The sequence below is a fragment of the Diabrotica virgifera genome, chromosome 9 (genome assembly GCF_917563875.1).
Source record: "Diabrotica virgifera virgifera chromosome 9, PGI_DIABVI_V3a".
NCBI classification, from domain to species: Eukaryota; Metazoa; Arthropoda; class Insecta; order Coleoptera; family Chrysomelidae; genus Diabrotica; species Diabrotica virgifera.
Window position 1 is genome coordinate 93,819,675 of NC_065451.1, and position 23,781 is coordinate 93,843,455.

At 32.6% G+C, this 23,781-nt stretch overlaps 2 protein-coding genes across 2 annotated transcripts; one reads left to right on the forward strand and one right to left on the reverse strand.

Moving 5' to 3' along the window:
• The first annotated feature begins 19,208 nt into the window (after window positions 1–19,208).
• LOC126891128 (uncharacterized) lies at window positions 19,209–20,435 on the forward strand. Its single transcript, XM_050660309.1, has one exon. The coding sequence runs from the start codon at window positions 19,209–19,211 to the stop codon at window positions 20,433–20,435; it is 1,227 nt and encodes a 408-aa protein (XP_050516266.1).
• Window positions 20,436–21,629: 1,194 nt separating this feature from the next.
• LOC126891129 (uncharacterized) lies at window positions 21,630–23,330 on the reverse strand. The gene is made up of 3 exons (XM_050660310.1): window positions 22,314–23,330; window positions 21,969–22,251; window positions 21,630–21,656 (listed from the first exon to the last, which is right to left on the reverse strand). The coding sequence occupies exons 1-3, from the start codon at window positions 22,406–22,408 to the stop codon at window positions 21,630–21,632; spliced, it is 405 nt and encodes a 134-aa protein (XP_050516267.1). The 5' UTR covers window positions 22,409–23,330.
• Between the last annotated feature and the right edge of the window lie 451 nt (window positions 23,331–23,781).

The following is a 23,781-nucleotide window of genomic DNA, read 5'->3' on the forward strand; positions in this document are numbered from 1 at the left end:
GGAAACAAAAGAATAACAAGAAGAAAAACCAGTGGTTTGACCAGGAGTGCGAACAAAGCTTACAGCAGAAAGCAATCAAGAGGCTGGAGCTACTAACGCGACCTACAGAAGAGAACAGGGAAGACTACAATAGAGTAAGGACTCAAACGAGAAGACTTTTGAGAAGAAAAAAGAAACAGTACCTAGAAGCACGAATACAGCAACTCGAGGAGGAACATAGAACCGGTCAGTCTAGACAGTTTTATAGGGACATAAAAACAATGACGGGCAACACGATCAACAGCCCAAGATTTATAAAAGACGATGCAGGACAATTGCTCACTGACGACGAAGAGATACGCCGCCAATGGAGAAAGTATTTTGAGCAACTCTTAAATACAGAAAACCCCACAACGACAGGGCAACAAAGACAGTACCAGTTAGCCGAACCTGAAATACCAGGGCCCACACTAGCTGAAGTAAAGTCCGCAATTTCGTCCCTAAAAAACCATAAAGCTCCAGGCCCAGACGGCATACAGGCGGAACTACTAAAAAAAGGGGGAGACAAACTACATCTTGAGATATATCATCTTATAAGAGAAGTCTGGGAAAGAGAAGAAATACCGAAACACTGGCATTAAAGCCATATAATACCTATTCACAAGAAGGGAGACAAACAAATATGTCGGAACTATAGAGGAATATTGTTAATTAATACAACATACAAGATTATATCCATAATACTATTTAGAAGATTAACTCCATATGCAGAGGAAATAATAAGCGACTACCAAAGCGGATTCAGACCGGGAAGGTCGACTATAGACCAGATCTTCGTCCTACGCCAGGTGTTGGAAAAAAACTGGGAATTCAACCGCGATGTACACCAAATCTTCGTGGACTTCAAACAAGCTTACGATTCTGTTAGCAGAGAAGCATTGTGGGAGACTATGGTAGAAATGGGAGTACCTGGAAAACTGGTACGATTAGCAAAGGTGAGCACGGAGAACGCTTCCGCACGAATCAGAGTTGGCAGCAACACGTCGGAGGAATTCCTCATTGACACCGGACTTAGACAAGGAGATCCTCTCGCCCCCCTGCTGTTTAACTTCGCACTGGAACATGCAGTAAGGAAAGCTCAGCCACAACTGACAAACGGATTTGCCGCCCAAGGATCAAAAATACTATTAGCCTTTGCGCATGACGTGGACACAATTGCACAATCCACCAGAGATGCAAAAGAAGTTTTCACCCTATTCGAGAACGGAGCCAAGGAAGTTGGTCTTAAGGTCAACGAGGACAAGACCAAGTACATGGTGGTTACGAAGAACCCAAGACCAAGGGTTAGACAAAACGTAACAATTAATGAATACAATTTTGAAGTCGTCAAAGAATTTAAGTACTTGGGAGCGATCATAACATCTGAAAATAACTATGAAAATGACGTGGCAGCCAGGATTATTGCAGGAAACAGGGCATATTACTCGTTAAGGACCCTACTTAAATCAAAAATACTCTCAAGACCAGCAAAAATAAGAGTATATAAGAAATAATTCGTCCCACAATAACGTATGGAAGCGAAACCTGGACTCTGAATCAGCGGGAAACAACAAAATTACTGGTACTTGAAAGAAAGATACTGCGAACTATCTATGGGCCTTGCAGAGAAGAGACAACAGGAGAATGGAGAAGAAGACACAATGATGAACTCCAGACAATATACGGAGATGAAAACATAGTACGCTACATTAAATCAAACAGAATACGATGGGCGGGTCACGTACTAAGATCAAGGGACGAAAGACTTCTAAACGCCACATTCTGGGAAATGCCCGATGGAAAAAGGTCAGTTGGTCGCCCAAGAAAGAGATGGAAGGACGCAGTAGCCAGCGATCTACGCAAAATCGGAGTACAGCAGTGGGAAATAGCTGCTCAGGACCGACAACAATGGAGGGAAATAGTAAACGCGGCCAAGACTCACATAGAGTTGTAGAGCCAAATGATGATGATGAGTTCACCTAAATTAAATTATAACAAAGAATATTAAATAAGCTTAAAATTATTACTGATAACATTGTATTGAGTAACTCATTGCTTATTTGGAAAATTTGGATCCTAATTGCAGTTTATTGTTATTATGACTGATTTCCAAGATGAAATTAATGTCATTTTAATACGTTTACACCCTGCGACAGTGGCAGTGAAAGTGAGGAAGACGGGATTATAGAAAGAAGCTAAAATATAAATAGTTTAAATGTATTTTAATTATTTCTGTAGGTACCTACGTATTTACTAAAGTTTAACATATTTATGCGCTTAAATACATTATTATATAAATGTTTTATACAAAATTATTTTTATTTTGTTCACATAAAGGTATTTCTCGAAAAAAAAAATATGTTTTAGAACCCCTGACAGCCACAAAATGTCAATAATATTAATTCCTAAGTTATTAATAGTTATCCTGTAGAAAAAAGTATGTTTGCTTAAAACCTGTTTCTGATAAAATTTGGCATCACTGTTGGTCATAAGAACATGTACTGTAAAGTCAAGGTGGGAAGCACATTAGATTAATCTGCAGAGCACATTAATATCTATAACAGAATAATCTCGCAAGGCAATATTAATAAAAATACACAGTGATCTTTCTTATCGCGCGTCTCAGAAATGTATATGGTAAAATTTTGAATAGGTACTTATGCATAAACTTTTTTTTGTTCAGACACACAGAGAATGTCTACATCCTATAATTACTTATTAAGTAGGTATATTTCTTTTATAATCTGTCTTGCAAGTTTCTAGAAAAATAATAGTAGCCCAGTAAATGAACGGGAAATACGGCAAAAGCGTGTAATTTTAAGGGTCAACTCCAAATTACATGAAAATTTGGAGTTTAGTTTCTACTTACCCTTCACTTCGAAGTTGAACTTGTGCCGTTGATTTATTTTACCTGGGGGTGACAGTCACCCCTTCTTGGGGGTGAAAAACGGGAGTTTACAATAAGTCCGGAAATGAATAAACTGACTAATTTTAAAAAACATTCGTTCTCGTTCTCTAGAGTTTTCGCAAATAAATCAATACTTATTTGCGATTGCAAATATTTATTTTTCAACAAATAACCACGTTTTCTGGCGATTTTCCGCAAGTAACTCAAAAACTAAGTATTTTATCGAAAAAAATATTCTTAGCGAAACACCCCACACTTTTCACCCCCGAGAAGGGGGTGAAAAATTTTCATTTTTCACGGATTGTTATCCAATTTGGAGTTGACCCTGAAAATTACACTCCAAAACGGTCATTTATTGGGCTTATATAAGGTATTTATAGTAGTAATACGTTATACAGATGGAATGAAAATTAAAATGTGTTAAAACAAACTTTATTTTTTTAAATAACATTCGTGGCAATGAAGTCACTAATGTAAATTTTATATCTATTAAGAAGTTAGAGTGTTACAATATATATGTACAAGTTCTATTTGCAACTTACTACAGAACAAAAATTAACCATTATGGGAATCATACCATGTAAATTCCTATCACGCAAGATCAAAAAAGCACTATAATAGACCTATTACCTAATATCACATTAGATAATATTTTCAGGAAAATATGAGCGAGCAAAAACGAAAGTATCTTAGTGGTGCCCAAAAAAGACAATTAAAAAAACAAAAATGTGAACAACATGCAAAAACTGCTAAAATGACAAGTTTTTTCTTAACACTTGATTCAGCAGCTGCACTGTCCTCAAACAGTTCAAAATTAATTTCCGATCATCAAACATTAAATACTGGCGTGTCAAATGCTGATCCAAGTACGTCGGTTATAAATGATGTCTTAGCTGACAGTTTAATTACATCTGAAAATATACGAAGCAAATCCCCAACGAATCTTTCTGAGGCTGAGCCATTCCTTAGCCAAACTTCAACTACAACAACTGTCCATACACTTTCTACTGATGAGCTAGAAGCAATTAGAAATGAACAAACTTTTTCTAATACTTCACCAGTCGTATTCCATTCCCACAACGAGACTACTTCCAAGGATGTCATACCAATAGCAAATATGCACAATGAGTTGTATTTAGAGGATGCGTATCCATCTGACCGTGGTCATTATTTATCTAACATAACGAACTCGGCGCTTTTAAAAGCCCTATTGCACTTTGGTCCATGTAAGCCCAAAGAGACATATCCTAAAGATGACAAAGGTCGATGTTTTTCTTCGGATTACTTCATAAAAAAGACTGCTGATGGAAATGTACTTCCTCGAAACTGGCTTATTCCATTAAACTTAATAAGGTATATTGTGAACCTTGTTGGTTATTTGCTGGCCGTTCAAATCCGACCTTTAAACCTGGGTGGGTGGATGGTTTGCAAGACTGGCAAGGTGTTTCGAAGAAAATTAAAAAACATTAAAAAACATTAAAAAACTCTCTTTAATACATTTAAATGCTTGTGTAACTTATGATACTTGGGAACAAGATCGAACTATTGGCATGTACTTGAATAACGAAATGAAAATTAAATTAAATTTTTGGAAGGAAGTAATGAAACGGGTAATTGACGTAACTCTTACACTTTCCGGTTGCAATTTAGCTTTTCGTGGACATGTTGATAGTTTAGATGAAAGTGAATCCCAAAAAGGTAATTTTTTGTCGGTGGTCCTTTTACTAGCTAAATATGATCCTGTTTTAGCTAAATTAATTGATAAAAACAAATTACTTGAGCCCCCAAATACAAAACGAAATTATAAATTTGCTGGCTCAAGAAACTGAAAACAAATTGATTAGTTTAATTAAAAAAAAGTTGTTTTTATTCAATAATTCTTGATACCTTCTTCTTCTTAACGTGCCCTATCAAGTCTCCTTGACGTTGGCGATTAACATGGCGAAACTGTCTCTGTCTCGAGCTATTCTAAATAGGTGTTCTGCTTTCTTTATTCCTGTCCACTCCCGGATATTCTTCAACCAAGAGGCCTGCTTTCTACCAATTCCTCTGCGTCCTTCGATTTTACCCATCATAATAAGTTGAAGAATATTATACCGGTCTCCCCTTACTACGTGTCCAAAATAGGCCATCTTTCTATATTTGATGTTATCAAGCAGCTCGCGGGTAGCATTTGCTCTTGATACCACTCAAGATATTTCAAAACAGGATCAACTTAGTTTTATTTTCCGCTATGTAAAAATAACTTACGATGAAAACAATTTACCTTCCAAAGCAGAAGTTGTTGAAAGTTTTTTGGGATTCATTCGCATATTAGACCAAAGTGCAGAAGGTCTTGTAAACGAAATTCTAAAATGTATTGAATCAAAACACCTTTCCATACACAACTGCAGAGGACAGGGTTATGATGGGGCAAGTGTTATGAGTGGTATATATTCAGGCGTACAAATGCGCATAACGGACATTGAAAAATCAGCTTCGTATGTTCATTGTGCATCCCATAATCTAAACCTAATGTTGAATGATGCCGTTGCTAGTGTACAGGAGTTAGTTTTTTTTATGATATAATTAATAGATTATATGTTTTTTTAGTGCAAGTATTAAAATATGGGATGTACTATGTACTATTATGACTTTGGATTCATCGCGTTTGCCAACACTTAAAAGATTATGTGAAACCCGGTGGTCATCCAGACATGATGCTGTTATGGCTTTGCGTCGATCTTTCCGACAAGTAATGAAATCTTTAACGAAAATTGCATTGCTATCTAAAAAAAAAAACGACGAAAAATTAGAAGCTAATACATTATTAGAGCATATGAATAATTTTGAATTTTTCGTTAATATTACTATTCAATCTAAAATACTTAACTTTATTAATCTTACATCAAAACTTCTGCAATCTGAAACGGCAGAATTAACGGTCGCCCTTCAACTTCTTGAAAAAACTCGTGATAATCTTCGAGAAATGAGAAATTCGTTTTCCGAAATATTAGCAGAAGCAGCAGGAATAGCAGAACAGTGGGGTATTATACCGGAATTTAAAAATAAGCGGATAAAACGTATAAAAAAAATTTATGATGAGCTCAGCTGCGAACAAAAAATAACTTGTAGTAAAAAAAGTTTTGAAGTTAATGTTTTCAATGTAAATTTAGACATAATATTGCAACAACTTACTAACAGGTTTGTCGGATTAAGAGATATGTATAATAGGTTTTCATGTCTATTCCCAAAAAATCCGTTAACAGTAAGTGATGAAGACTTATTAAAGAAAGGCCAAATATTGTCAAGTTTTTATAACTCTGATTTGTCTGCCGACTTTGTCAATGAGCTTTTGTCGTTCCGTTCTATTGTTAGAGACACTTTATATAAAGAACAATGTACGACTATAAAAGAGTTACTCAATGTGCTGACTTCAAAATATATGTCATTGATACCTTCTATTCCCAATGTTTTTATTGCACTAAAAATATACCTAACAATTCCGGTCACTGTAGCGAGTAATGAACGCTCTTTTTCTAAGCTCAAAATTATTAAAACATATTTGAGAAACTTTATGTCACAAACTAGGCTATCGAATCTAGGTATTTTAAGTATAGAACAAGATACCGCTCAAAGTTTAGACATCGATTCATTAATTGACAATTTCATACAGGCAAATTCAGGACGACTTGCTAAATTTAATACCATGTTATAATGCAAAAATGTACCAGAAAAATATACAGTGGAACCTCGATAAGTCGGCCTCCGATAACCCGGAAGTCTGGATAACCCCGACCGATTTTCATCAGACAAAACAAACATTTTTTCACTTTGACTGAGTTTTTCCCAAGAAATAAACAATACTGTATACAAATGTATGTAATTTAGATGTACTGTGCATATGTACTTCATGTTTTTGCAATTATAATGTGTATTTGGTTATTATTTATTCGTATTTCTTTAATTTTCAGCTCATTATCCGGCTAACCCGGATTTTCGAAAACCCGGATCGGCTGCGGTCCCGATTATCCGACTTATCGGGGTTCCACTTAATACTTATTTCTTTTTTGTTATGTATTTTTTTTTCTACAATCACTTGATAAAGAATACTTTTTCGCTTGTCAATGGCAACGAAAAGTTGACGTATACTGAGTACCGTCACTTTATCGCTCTAGCGCGTTAAAATTTGAAAAACGCGCGTCGTCCGTAGCAACCATACCACCATACAATACAAACAAATTGAAAATTCATACTCATAAAGGCGCGTCGTCCGTAGCAACCGTAGATCCATACAATACAAACAAATTGAATATTCAAACTCATAAAGTTAATGATTTAAAAATAGTTTCATTTTATTGAATGATTGTAGAAAAAATGTATGTTTTACAAGCATAAAGTGAAATTATTGCTTTCGAGTAATTACCGCGCTCCGCTACACGTCGCGCGGTAACTAGTACTCTCTTAATAATGTATCACTTTTCGCTCTTAATACATAAATAACTAGTCTCTTTCATGTACTCATATTTTAATAATTATGCTGTTATTAGTTGTCGTTATGTTTATAATACCCCCAATCTTCAGCTACGCCACTGTCAGTAGGAACTTCATCGGGTCCATTTGCCTTTCCAGTTTTGGAATTTCTAAGTGCCATTTCTACTTCACATTTTAGGATTTCAGGTCCCGTTTCACCATTTACCTGGACAATGTTATTTCTGTTGTCCTCGAACAATTCTCTTATGTATTCACTCCATCTATTAATTTTTTCTGCTAAGTCTATAACAATATTTCCGTCTTTGTCCTTAAGCAAACTTATTTTATGTCTTCTTTGGGTTCCTGTAAGTTCTTTTACTTTTTTATGTATATTGAATGTGTCATACTTTCTTTCATAGTCTTCCATTTCTACACATTGTTCTTTAATCCATGATTCTTTGGCCATCTTCATTATTTGCTTTATGTTCTTATCAACATCTCTTTATTTTTCTGAATTATTCTTCAATTTGCGTCTTTCATTCATTAGTTCTAGTATGTCTGGTGTCATCCACACCTTATGTTTCTTTGTAGATTTGGTTAGGTGTTTCTTTCCCGTAGTTCTTATTATAGTGTTTATATACTTCAGTTTTTCATCTATGTTGTCTGTTCTGCGGATTTGATTTTCTGCTACACTGAGGCTGGTGTTGATTTCTTCTCGCACTGTTTGTCGTCGGTGTTCACTTTTAAGCTGGCTTAAGTCATAACGCTGGGATGATGGTTTTTCTCATTTTCTTTGGTCTAGCTTCTAACACAGATACTACTGAATTATGGTCCGAACCGATATCAGTTCCATGGTAAGTTTTAGTAGATTTCACGGCATTACGGTATCTTTTTGTCACCATTATGTAATCTATTTGGTTTCTGATTGCTTTTTCTTGTGTGTGTTGAGGTGACGTCCACGTATACAGTCGCCTTGGTGGTAATTCCTAATCAACAAAGTCTAATTTGTAATATAAAAAGATCCGCCGCTGTGGTGTTCAACCGGGAATGTCCCGAAGTTGACGTCGTTATGCTATGCATGAACTTCCAATTCATGTTTTAAGTTGATTTTGTTTTGTAAACAAACCAGTTCAATTATTATATCAACATATCAATTTCAGTTATTGACCGAGCGCTTCCGCCTACACATGCATCGTGTTTTTCAAATTTTGTCAATTAAAGTGAGCTTCTTTTACTTATATTTTTAATTATATAGTATAGTATAGTTGATCCAAAAGATGGCATAACCCAGACATCCAAAGTGAAAGTTATCCTTCAACACCAAATTGTTCTATATGGTCCACACAATGTCCAGAAAAAAGTCACACCATTTTGAGCGTCGGGTTTGGGGGGGAGAGGGGGGAGAAATCGGTAAATTCGTAGTTTTTTAAGTTTTTCGCCAATATTTCTAAAACTATGCGGTTTAGCATGACCAACCCTCTATAAAAAATTGTTCTACATTAAATTTGAAATAAAAAAGGCCCTATGCATAATCTTTCTAAAATGAATGGTTCCAAAGTTACGGAGGTAGTTTAGTATAACTGGTCCAAAAAAAAGGCCTAACCCAAACATCCAAAGTAAAAGTTTTCCTCCAATACCAAAATGTTCTATATGGTCCACATATTGTTCAGTAAAAAGTTACACCATTTTGAGCGTCCGGTTTGGGAGGGAGATGGGAGAGAAGCCGGTAAATTAGTAGTTTTTTCAAGTTTTTCGTCAATATTTCTAAAACTATGCTTTAGCGTAAACAATGTTATATACAAAAATGTTCTACATCAAATTTAAAACAAAAAATGTTATATACATAATTGTTATAAAATCAACGGTTCCAGAGTTACGGAGGGTGAAAGTCGAGGTTTTCGATACTTTTTATATTTTTTGGGCAATATTTATGATGTAACTATACCAAAAACCCAGACATCCAAAGTGAAAGTTATCCTCCAACACCAAATTGTTCTATATGGTCCACATAATGTTCAGAAAAAAGTCACACCATTTTGAGCGTCGGGTTTGGGGGGGAAAAGGGGGGAGAAATCGGTAAATATAAAAAGTATCGAAAACCTCCACTTTTCACCCTCCGTAACTCTGGAACCGTTGATTTTATAACAATTATGTATGGAACCTTTTTTGTTTTAAATTTTATGTAGAACATTTTTCTATAGAACATTCCTTACGCTAAAGCATAGTTTTAGAAATATTGACGAAAAACGTAAAAAAACTACTAATTTACCGACTTCTCTCCCATCTCCCCCCCAAACCGGACGCTCAAAATGGTGTAACTTTTTACTGAACAATATGTGGACCATATAGAACAATTTGGTTTTGAAGGAAAACTTTTACTTTGGATGTCTGGGTTAGACCTTTTTTTGGACCAATTATACTATACTACCTCCGTAACTTTGGAACCGTTCATTTTAGAAGGGTTATGCATAGGACCTTTTTTATTTCAAATTTAATGTAGAACAATTTTGTGTAGAGGATTGTTCATGCTAAACCGCTTAGTTTTAGAAATATTGACGAAAAACGTAAAGAACTACGAATTGGCAGATTTCTCCCTCCTCACCCCTCCCCCCACCTAAGTTTGGGTCTAACTATACCATACTAATAATTGATTGCCGGGAATTCAAAACAGTTAGAATGGCTGGCGTGTCCTCAAAATCAAATATCTGACGAAAACAAATTATTTAAAGATAATTGGGAAAAGGAATATTTTGTTGTACCTAACAAATACCGAACAGCAACTTATTTGATTTGTCGAGAGAGTATTATATTAAAAAAGTATAACATTATGAGGCACTTTAATAGAAAACAAAGATGTTTAGCGATAGTTTCCCAGTCGGCTCTGCACTGCGGAGATAAAAACTATGCGTCTTAAAAAGGTCGTTAAACACGCTTTACACCAACAATAAATTGATCAAGAAATTGACCAATTTATTCAAGGCCAAATTTGAGGTATTAAAACACACTTTGACATCTAAGTTTTTTCGTTATCAACTTCACGTGAAGAAATTGACGAAATAGAACACTGTCCTATTTTTTTTCAATTATTTGACGTGAATTCAGTGTCACCAACCTGTGTCCATTTGGCATTTGGCGGGAAGTAGAGCTTTTTGTTTATTGTTATTTGTTCCTTCTGTATTGTAGAAGACCATTTTAGTTTGCACTTTGCAGTTGATTTTTAACTTTTTTATCATAGAATTGAGTAAAAATGAGTTGTGGACAGGAGGTAAGTTTATTATCATAATATAATTAATAAGACAGAAGGTGAAATATGTATTTTTTAGGAGAAACATACGATTTTCCGTGAGGAAAGTATGTATCTAATTTCCCTCTATGAGTTGTGTCCTGAGTTGTATGAGGTAACTAACCTCAATTACAAAAACAAAACAAAGTGGCTGTTTGCTTTTAAATCGATGACCGACGAATTTAACACCAAATATCCATCGGCCCAAGTAGAGATCAGTGACATAAGGAAGAAAATAAATAATTTGAGGGCCCAATATTTCCCTGAAAAGCCCAAAATTAAGACCAGCATGGTCAGTGGCAGTGGGACAATGGATATTTATTGTCCCACCTTATGGTGCTACGACAATCTAAGATTGCTGGATGGCAGTAATCCTGTACGTTCAAGCTACTGTACTGTCCAATCTAGTGGAACAGGTAAGTGACCTCAGAGACCCTGGTGATTTAGAAGTTATTTATTAAGGGCCTTCTTCAAGTCACTTATTTGAGTTGGACTGCGCTGGACAAAATGAAAGGAAAGGAGCAGGGCCATCCAGAAAAATTAGTGAGTCACTGTCAGAGCCCTTGGATGAGCCCATACCTGATGAGATTCCTTCAAGATCACAGAGTTTGGAATCTCTGGAGACAACTTCGAAAAGAAGGAAATTGGCAAAAAACAAGGGCACTGGCAAACAAGCACAGGATAACAAGGACCATGCTGCTATGAAGATCATGGAAGCTGCAAGTCGCGCCCTCCAAGAAAATCAATCAACGAATCAATCTGAGAACAGGAATGTTATTGATGGTTTCTTAGTGTGTTTAAAAATTTAGTACTTATTTGTATGGTTTTCATGTTTTTTTGTTGTAATACATTTTACATGTACAATATTTTTGTTGTAATAAATAAAAAAATATCTAACTTACGTTGAAATAATTCCACATTGTTAGACATTTGGGTTCAGAACTGCGCCAGATTAAGAGCAAGAATAGATGTAGGCCACTGCGCAGAAAAATAATGAACCTAGTATATGCCGCCTAGGCTGACGAGTGTGAAGATTCTGATTAAGAATTAAGTTTTTATTAATTTAAACAGGATAGTTCCCGGGAGTTGGTTGTATATCACATTATACTTAAATAACTTTTAACATGAAGTAAAAAGTCCTTTATGTAATTGGTATAAATTTAATCAAGAATTAAAAATTCTAAAAAATTATAATGGATTACATTAATTGTTCAAAATATTTTCGGACTTATCAGTCCATCTTCAGTGAACTCATTGTCCTTGCTATATAGCCACAAAATCAAACAGTCGTTGGATGAAATGTGTAATCTACATTATGAATTTGTAAAAATAATGCAACTTAAAGTCGATAACCATGGTTTGATTTCCAGAAACATGTGATTGCTCTACAGTAACATTTTACCAGTACACTTTGGACTACATTCAGTTGGCAGACGAACTTTACAGTGCATGAGTAAAATGTCACAGTAGAGCAATTAGGGGAACTTGGGTCACAGTGAACCATGTTACACAGTGAACCAGCAGCCCCCACTCTTTGCCTATGCACTTTATCGCCCAACTCTATTCTTCAAATCTCTGCCGGTTTTACGCAACACCTTTCTACTTTAGTTCGCATCAAGCTAACATAGTGTGTAGATGTGTATTTCGATATCTGCTGAACGGTAAGTCGAATGCTTTTTTCACATTGTTCTATTTATTAGTTTTGTTCCAAGCCTGGCGGTAAATTCAGGTCAATTATAATTTCAAGCTACTTAATAGGTCTTTGTTTATGTCGTTTTTCAAATCAATGTAGTTTATTTTTGTTTAAATAAATTTTTTAGTTGAATAGGTGGCGGTGGGTAACAGCGAACCATGGACGAATGGGTTACACTGAACCTGGTTCACTGTCCCCCATAATGGTTTTCTGTGCAAATGTTATACTAAGAATGTATGCATTTAATTTCATTAATCATAATTTGGTTTCTGATTACGTTTATTTATTGTTTTTAGATCCAAAATGCCACGCAACCGAGTTAGAAAAACAAACATTGGCATGCAGAGTGAAGAGCAGATGCGAAGTGCTTTAGACCTCATATCGAGAGAAAATCAAAGCATAAGTGTGGCAAAACTTAAAGGGATTCCCTGTCCGACTGTTAGAAGATATTCGCAAAAATTTAAAAATACAGATGAACCAATAAGGCTATTAGCTCCTAATTATGAAGTGAATAAAATTTTCACAGCCATCCAGGAAGAAGCACTGGCCAATTATATTTTAAAATGTAGCCAAATGTTTTGCAGGTTAACCCTGCTGGAATGTCCTCAGCTGGCCTACGAAATGACAATAGTCAACAACGTTAAAATTCCTGAAAAATGGAATGATCGAAAGCTTGCTGGCATGGAATGGCTATACAATTTTACAAAGCGACATCCCCGGTTAAGCCTTAGGACACCTGAGGGATAGTAGTATAGCTATAGTGGTTCTGGGCCCAAAATATCGGGCCCAGAATTCCTAGGACTTTTCCATGTTAATTTTTGGACCCAGAATTCCTAGTACTTTTCAATGTAAAATATCGGGCCCAGAATTCCTAGGACTTTTCAATGCTTTTTCTCTCTAGGACATATCGTCGAGGTTCGGTGAGGCTCGGTGAGGCTCGTGGTGGGGGATTTGGTTTATTAGCAGAAACATAAGAATATTTCAGTTTAGTATTATTAAAAATTAAGTCTATGTGTAGCCCACCAAAAATGACAGACAAAAAGGTAGTGCAAGATAGAGTATTGGAATTGTGTAAAGTTTTTTCAGAATTATCAATACAAACATGGCAGCAGTATTTCAAAAAAGATACCCATGTATATAAACTATTAGCAATCGATTATGATGAAGCTGTAGAATTTTGTAATCGATTCCTTCAAGATCAAATTAATTTGAGTACTTTATATGATAAATTATGTTATTTGGGATTTATGTCATATTGTAATAACCTATGGCCTAGTTTCATTAATCATGAAAATTATAACTCAGTGCCAGTGGAAAATGATTACAGTTTTTTTAGTAGAGAAGAAGAAGGTGCAAAGAAAGATGGTAATGAATAATCATGTAATGAAAATTTAATGTAATTTTGTAAATAAAAAAAATCTAACATTTCTATTCTTTTATTTAATAAAATGTATACATGTTTTTATATTAATTCATTTTTATGTATCCAACTGTTGTGTGTGTCGGAAAATCCCCACCATTTTACAAATAATCTGTCACCTCTTCTTTGGAGAACTTTTTCGACGAGATATGCATCAGGAAATTCAACTTTCTGGAGCTGTTCAGTATAAAATCCTCCTTTGATATCTTTGTGTTCAAAATCTTGAAGAAGGTAGGTGGTAGGATTTGTAAGTTGAACTTTGTTTATTGTAAAAATTTCTGTACTCCAGTTTGGTGTATAGTGTTTATCAAATACACCTCTATGTTTAGATATGCGAACGTGATCTCCTAATTTAAATTTGTTCTTCTTATGTGCTATTTTAATTCGATTGAATACTGTACGTAATAGATGTGGTTCATCTTGTTTAGTAACAGCAGCTGGTTTCATTTGAATCGTTGTATGTTTTGTATTATTATAATTATTTACAATATCATCTAAAATATTAATCCATTTGTAATGTCCTTGATAGTTAAATTCTTTCCATATATTTCTCTTTAAAGTTCTAATTACTCTTTCAACTATTGATGCCTTTTTTTCACTATATGTACTGTAATGGTTAACCTTATATTTTTTAGTTACATTTCTGACATGTGGGTTATAAAATTCAGTACCCATATCAGTATGTAAATTTTTTGGATGCTGTTTTTTGAAAGTTTTTTCCAACATAATTGCAACGTTGTTGCCAGATTTATTTTTAAGCGGCCATGTCCAAACAAATTTTGAAAAACAATTAATTATCACTAAAATGTATTTATATCCATTATTTACATCTTGATATTTTTGCATATCAATGAGATCTGCTTGAAATAAATCACTAATTGATTTTAAGATAACTTTACGACGTTTAAAATTAATTCGTGCTGTTTTATGTATTTCGTTTACTACCTTCCTTTTTGTATCATTCTGGTTAGAAGACATTGTTAGATAATTATATTAAGTTCACGTAATTCCTCGATAATCGAATTTATTTCGTTAGTATGACCAGTATGTCCTGCTTGTGTTGAAGCTATAAGCAATTCTAATCGTTTAACCAGCTCGTTTGGGTCATCAAAATATACATATTGTATTGGAGTATTAGTGGATTCCATTAACATACCCAATCCAAACATAGGCGCTATAATGTTTTTATATTTTTCGGATTTATTACCATCAATCTGCTTTGAAGGATGGTAGTGTCTTTTATGGGCATGAGTTTTAGATACTATGTCTTTATATACTTGTAGGTCTGTTTCTAAATAATTCTTTGGATTTTTCTTAAAGATAAGTTCAAATAATCCGGGAGTTCCTTTATATTGTTTATGTTTAAGTACTATATTTGAATTGTCAAAATGTATTTGTGAATCTCCTATAAAGAATTGTTTTTTATCATTAATATATCTCACACCATATTTAGAATCAAATTCTTTATTATCAGATTGCATATTTTGTAAATATTTTCTAGGTAGTGCATGAAAATTTTCTAAATCAACATCATTCCTTTTTTCTTCGGTTTCTTCTTCGTTTTTTTCTTCTTTTTCTTCGCTTTCTCCTTCTTCTTCTTCGTTGTTAATTCGATCTAATGGTTCATCATAGTTGGTTCCAAATTCCTCTTCTTTATATGGATCTTTCGGTTTGTTAAGTTTTGTTTCAATAACCTTTAAGTGTCTTGTTATTGGTGAGAAAATGTTTTCTTTTATAACTTCTCCATGTTTTAAAAGTTTTAATTTATTTCTAATAATTTTACGTTTTGCAATAATTTGTTTTTTCAAAATACGATCTGTCATCATAACAAGTGTCTGAACTGCTTTGAACTGTTTTGAACGGTTCCTCTCTTAAAGGGTACTGATCTGATCTGTTCAAATTGTTAATTATATATTTGTATGAAATGATCAAGGTCCTTTCTGTATCGTCCATTATTGATTGGTTTATCTTTAAAAATGCTAAAGAAACCATACGGTTCTTGCCAACACAGTGAACAGATTTGTTTTAGTTCTTCAAAAGTAATATCCGGGCTTACGTGGTCATCAAATATATGTTTAAGATTTCGTTCATCTTGTCGAAACGTAAGTATAGTATTGGCATTATCACGTAACAAATGTTTTGGAATCTTGGCATATGATTTAGGTAAAATGAATCAACTCCATTATGTCGACCCATACTAAAATATTCTTGAATTACTTTTTGTTTTTCACAAGCTACGTCATCAAATATAAAAACTGAATTCTGTCTCGCTTTACAGGGTGGTATAATATCTTCGTTGTTAGTAAACGTGAAAAACTTAATACCTTTAATTGGTTTTAATAAATCTTGTAAATATAAATATTTTGGTTGGTCTTGAGATTTTGAATATAAATAAATGTTTTCAAACTTAAACCCATTTTCATGTTCTAATAGACTAATCATCAAATTTGTTTTTCCACAATTAGATTTTCCGACAATTAAACATTGAATCGTATTTGGAAGGAGTAACCCATGTTTCGGTGTATTTTCTGTTAGAACATCATGATTGCATATATTTAGTTTAGTTTTTTGTTTAATAATTTTAAATTTGTTCATAAGAGACAACGATATCGTCAAACACTAACTTATAAAATGACTATAAATATCTAATACACTAGTTTTATAATCATTATGTAGAAGTTGGTCAAATAATGAAGTATTATTCAGGAACTGGTGTTGTAAACAGTTTAATTAATAAACTACCATTTGAACTTCATATACCAGGAGGATACAGATATTGTGGACCTGGTACTAAGCTTAGAAAACGACTAAAACGTGGAGATGTTGGTATAAATCCTCTTGATGATTTTTGCAAGAATCATGATATAGCCTAAAGTTCTACAAATGATTTAAAGGAACGCCACCAAGCTGATAAAATTTTAGCTGAAAATGCTTATGGTAGATATAAGTCAAAAGATGCTTCTTTAGGTGAAAAAATTGCAGCTCTAGGAGTAAGTGGGGCTATGCATGCAAAAGTCAAATTAGGAATGGGGTATACAAAAAGTTGTCCAAAAGTACTTGAAAGTTGTTATAAGTCAATATCAACTGTTAGAAATATAATGAATAAATCAATGGAAACTGTGGAACATTGTTTAAGACAAATTGATGATTTTAAGGCTAATAAATCATTAAAACGAATCAACAGAAAACCTAAAAAAATTATTATGCCTAAAATTAGACCACCACCAATTAATTTTAGAATTAATAAAGGAGAAGAAGAAGCCCAACAAAAATCTCTAACTGTACCAAAACATGTTCATACAAGTTTAAAAAGAAAATTATCGGTATCAGATGATGACGATGATGATGACAATAATAATAATAATGAAAGCACAAGAGATAAAAAAATAAAATTGAATGAAATTAGCACATATCCAGTGCTAGCAGTAGCAAAAAAGCGAAAACGTGTGGATCATGACTTCAATAGGAATGTGGAACGAAAAAAATATATATAAGATAGTTTGTGTAGAACAATGTTGTAGTATATATTGAAACATCGTATAGAAATGGTTGCAGTACAAAACATTAAAAGAGGAAGAACGAGTGCTAAGACGAAAAAACGTAAAAATGTCAAAGTTAAAAAAAGAACAAAAAAAAAATAAAATTTAATGTATTATTAAGAGAAATTAGAAAAGCGTTAACTAGACATAAACCAAGAGATTTATATAGCGGTATTTCGCTTGCTCTTAAAGTTATTGAAAAATTTAAGAAAAAAGTATTGCCCGCTCGTGTGATTCCAGTACCGAAAAGTGGTGGTTTTCTTCCCTTGATTCCCATTTTTGCAGGTCTCTCAGCGTTAGGAGCCGTTACAGGAGGCGTTGCAGGAGTGACAAAAGTCATAAATGAGGCACGTGCAGCTAAACAACAATTAGAAGAATCACAAAGACACAACAGAACCATGGAAGCCGTAGCAATGGGAAAAGGACTCTATCTTAAACCTCATAAAAATGGAATGGGTCTTTTTTTAGGAAAAACTGTAATATAAACATGCCTAAACGTCCTTTAACTAATATTGATATAAAATATTTTGCTACTAGTGCTAAAATTCCATACTTTCGTGGTGTATATATGAAAAGTCAGTTACCAAAGAAAATACGAAATAATGAATGTGCTGTTATAAACTTAGATGATGATACAGGTTCTGGAACTCACTGGACAGCATACAAAAAATTTGGAAAAACAGTTATTTATTTTGATAGTTTTGGCAACCTTCGTCCTGCTCTGGAAGTAAGAGATTACTTTTTATCAAATGGACCTTGTAAAGTACTATATAATCATGATAGATATCAATCATATAATAGTTATAATTGTGGTCAGTTATGTTTATCATTTCTATGTCAATAAAAATAATAATTTTACCAGTGTGTTTTCATTTGAACGAAAGTCGTCACGATGTCATATACTTTCACTGTTTCAGGGAGAAGTTCTATCCTTTCAGTTAAAATCAATCCTCCTATAACGTTAAGTGATCAAAATGAATATGTGTTAGGTCTTATTGATTTCGTAAGTTATAATTCTATTCCGAATGTTGATGAAAGTAATAACACATTTTATTTTGGTAAATCTCAAAAAATTACGATTCCAAATGGAGCATACGAGGTTGAAGATATTGAAAAATATTTAAAAGAACACATTGAATGGCTTGAAAGGAATAATCCTGCAACTGATAAAACAATCTTCACGTTAGTTGCAAATAGAAATACGTTAAGAAGTGAATTATAATGTAACAGGACCGTGGATTTCAAAAAACCCAATAACATTGGCTCTGTTCTCGGTTTTAAACCACTCTTACATACAAAACCAGACAAACATATTTCAGAGTATCCTGTAAATATTACAAGAGTAAATTCTATAGGGGTTGAGTGCAATTTAGTTACAAATACTTATAATAATGAAAAGAGTACTCATATGATCCATATGTTTTTTCATAAAGTTCCACCTGGACACCGCATTGTGGAAATTCCTGCTAACGTCATTTATTTACCAATAAATACAAGTCATATTGAAGAAATTAACCTTAAAATAGTTGACGAAGATGGAAATATAATCAATTTTAATGGTGAGGTGGTAACGATAAGACTACATTTAAAAAAGATTTAAAAACATTGTTGTATTATATAATGTACATCCTATTGAGTGGAACAATATAAAAGAAAGAAAAATATTGAGTCCTATTAGTCTAAAGACAACGTACAAACCATTAACACAGAAAAATATTTTATTCTTAATATCCTTAGGATTAAAAGTTAAAAATTACGAAACAGAAGCAGAATAAGATAACGAAGAAGAAGAAGGAGAAGAAGCAAAGATTTTTGTGTCGCTGTAAATTATTTACTATTATCAAAGAATATTTTATAAAGTGTTTTTGTAGGTGTACAGTTACATACAAAAAAAAATGAACGGTAGTATACTTAATGTCAATAAAACTGTACCTGTAGATGAATCTATAATTAACTCTGAATATCATACACACCTTCCATATTCAGCTACATCTTTAGACAATAATGATGAGATTAGAATACCAATTCAATCACAAAATATTTATACATATCCCAGCGAGAGTTATATAATTTTGGAGGGAAATTTGATATCACAAGAAAAAGGCCATTACAGTACGAAACTCAGTTTTATCAATAATGGATTTCTTCATTTATTTGAAGAATGTAGATATGAACTTGGAGGAACAATAATTGCGCGTTCTAGATTTCCTGGAATCACATCAACATTAAAAGGATATGCATCATTTACTCCCAATGATTGTATTAAAAATGCCAATTCTGGTTGGTCCATAACGGAGGATCCTAAAATTGTTGAACCGACAACGGGTTATTTTAACGTTTGCATTCCACTGAAACAAATTTTAGGCTTTGGAGAAGATTTTAAAAAAATTATTATTAATTTACAGCAGGAACTCGTATTGGTTCGCAGTCATACTGATTTTAACGCAACTATAACGACAGATGGTGCTACTGATACTCCAAAAGTTAAAATTACAAAAATTATGTGGAAAGTACCTCATATATCTGTTTCTGATGAACAAAAATTGGTATTATTACAACACTTGGAAATGCAAAATAATTTGGAAATTTCATTCAGAAATTGGTCTTTACAAAAGTTACCAGTTCTACCAAAAACAAAATCTTACGATTGGACCATCATGACAGTTAAACAAAGCGAAGTGCCTCGATACATGATTGTAGGTTTTCAGACAGATAGAGAAAATAGTAAAACACGAGATAATAGCGATTTTGATCATTGTAATTTGACTAATTTAAAAGTGTATTTGAATTCTGAGGTTTATCCATATGATAATTTAAATATTGATTTTAAAAAGAAACACTATGCCATTGCTTATGAAATGTATGCAAGGTTTCAAGAATCATATTATTTTCAAGGTAAAAGCGAACCTTGCTTATCCTTAACCAATTTCATACAAAAAGCACCGATATTCATCATAGATTGTAGTCACCAAAACGAAGCAGTAAAAGGTGGTGCTATAGATGTGCGATTAGAACTAGAATCATCAGAAAACTTTCCAGACAACACTTCAGTATACTGTTTAATAATTCATGATCGTACTGTTATCTACAATCCATTATCAAATTTAGTAAAAGTGCAATAATGTTTATTATAGATATCCAAGGTTTCCAATATAAAGACAGCGAGTTCTTTAGTAAAGAAATATGTATATTTAATATATATACACGTGTGTGGCATCATACATTTGTCAATTATCCTGTGAGTTTGGTGTGTTTTGCAGAAAAACATAAACACCATCTTCAGTGGATAACCGACAATATACATGGAATAAATTGGAATAGTTCACATCCCAATAATATTTCAATGGAAACTATTAGTGAGTACATTAAAAATATTATTGGAACCAATACAATTGTAGTCAAAGGAAGTCCGAAAAAGAAGACACTCCAAAAGTTTTTGTGTAATAAAATTATAGATATAGAAGCTACAATGAACTGTCCAAAATTATGTGTATTAAAACAAAATTCATGCAATATGTTAATCCATTGCAATGTACATACTATCAATACCTTAAGTTGTTCTCTAGAAATTGTAAATGTAATACATGATTGGTTAATGAATAAATTTATTACTAATATTGAAAATGTTACTTGTGACAAATAAAACTCATATTGTCAAAAATTTTTTTTTATTTTTTTTTCCTCATGTACAAAGCATAACGCAAACAAATATATATATATATATATATATATATATATATATATATATATATATATATATATATATATATATATATATATATATATATATATATAATCAAACAGATGAAATAGAGAATGTGGAAAAATCCCCTTACGAACAATTCACACATCCACCATTTCGGGTGGATATATATATATATATATATATATATATATATATATATATATATATATATATATATATATGTATAATATAGCTGCAATTATCATTATTATTATTCACAAATTGTTCCATCAGAATCATAATCGGACTCCTCTGGTTCAACTGGTAAGTTGAAGTTTCGAAAAAATGCATCTGTTACAATACTTGGGAGTACACGATGTGAGTGGTGATTAATAATCCTACTTAAATCGTTAGGGCTTAACGTTCGTGGATTTTTACAGACTGCCAGTAGTGTTATAAAAATATGTCTTATCATAGGTGCCTTTATAATCTCAACTGCTATTTTCTGAATTTTAGCTCGTTCTTCAGTTTCTGATGCATTTACCATTCTGCACTTGTTGGAAGTGTTTCCTCACAATATAATGAAGTTAAGTGAATTCTTAAGGAAAGTTTGCAGAAACAAAAAAAAATTTTACAATCTCCACACAGTACTGTACCTCTAAAACAAAAAAAACCAAAAAATAAATTGCAGTTATATATATATATATATATATATATATATATATATATATATATATATATATATATATATATATATATATATATTAATACAAAATTACTCCGTAGGAGGTATCAATGTGGTGGTGCAGTCATCGTCATCGTCGTCGCCGTAGTCATTTCTGGTCTCACTTATTGTCGCTCTTCTGGTATGATCTTCTTTATCATCATCATCATCATCTATAATGTGTTCATCAAATGACCACACTTGTGAATTTTGATCAAGATCAATGGACTCAACATGCTGTGTTACTCTCCTCTTCAATTTTTTCTTTAAAGGTTCCTTCTGAATTGATTTAATAGAAGGAGTAGTAGTAGGAGGAGGAGGAAGAGCTTCTGTCTCCTCCTCTAAGTCAAAGTAGTATCTCTTCATTGCTTTTTCAAACAATCCTATCTCATTAGAATCATTTATTTGCATACGGATATATTTTACTGGTAAGTTACCAAATTTTCTCGACAGCGTTGTGGACTTTGGGGTATATACTAAGTCTATTAAGATTCTATCATTCCGGAGAGATATGCTTCTTAAACCATATCTGAAATGGAATGCAAAAACTGATTGTTAATAAAAAAAAATAAAAAAAAAAAAAAAACATACCTGAATAGCTGCCTTATGACTACTAGAGCCATTTTCGTGGGGAAATTTAATCTATCTTCTATGGATACCAAAATTGTACATGGTACACCAGACATTTTATATATAGAAAAGAACAACAATAAACAATAAATAAAACAGTGACAATAAATGAGACCACGATGAATACACCAACAATGACAAAATGTTACTCACTTAGTACTTATTTCAACCTGTTATTGGTATAATATCATATCCGTTTGCAGGCACCTGTATATATATATATATATATATATATATATCAAAATTTTATCTATTACCTACTAAAATACTACATAAAACATTTTTAATGAGATGCACTTATTGGAAAACAAAGCAATTATATTACATATTTTTTTCTAATAAGTGCATTGCAAGAAAATGTTTTAATGAATAATTAAAATAATTGGTGTTTGTGACATTGTTGTTATCTAATGGTCATTAATTACAAATTGTTTTTTTTTAAGCATATCTATGCAATTCCACTTATTTTAAAATAATTAGGATCCAATTATTGTGAAATACCTTATTTTATTACTTTGTTGCTATCTATCTAATTGACAAGAAAAATGTTTTAATGAATAATTTTGCATATATATAATTAGAATCCAATTATTGTAAAAATACCTTATTTATTACTTTGTTGCTATCTATCTAATTGTGAAGAAAAATGTTTTAATGAATAATTAAAATAATGGTTATTTGCAACATTGTTGTTATCTAATGACCATGCATACCTACTTACAAATAATTACTATGCACAAACATGATCAAACAATCATTTACGTACTGCTTGCGGTTCATTTAGAATCGGTAGCTTCAGTGTAGCAGAAGTGCCAATGAGTTGTCAGTATTTTTGAAAATAATATAAAACATACCATGTCTTCACAAACTTTGGATATGTTTGTTTTGGATATGGTGAAGAAAGTGGAAAAAGTTGTAATGCTGTTACGAACAATTGAGGAGTTCAACAAGTGGATCAGATTTATCAAAATAAGTATAAATTTAGTTAAGAAAGTAATTCAAAATAAGTCTCACCATATTAAACATCGTAATAGAATTGAAACGGGTTTGGGTCTTTTAAATTATCACAAACACAATTTGAAACATCGAAAATTATTAAAACTACAGTCAAAAAAACAAAAATCTAAAAAAAAACTAATAATAATTTAATATGGCGTGATTTAGAGTCAAGTTTTAATAAAAGAATCAAAACTGGTGTAATTATTAATTTAAATTTTAAAGATCCTAAAACATTTTTGAAAAAGGCATTTAGAAGTTTTTCTCTAAAAATTAAAGAGGCACTAAAACAAACACTTTTAATAGTCAATACTGTATTTTTAGCAAATTTTATTAAACCTCATAATTTAGAAACTGATATTAAACATTTTGCAACAAAAAACGAAATAATTGATCACACTACTAATTTAAAAGAGTGGTATGAGGAATACGT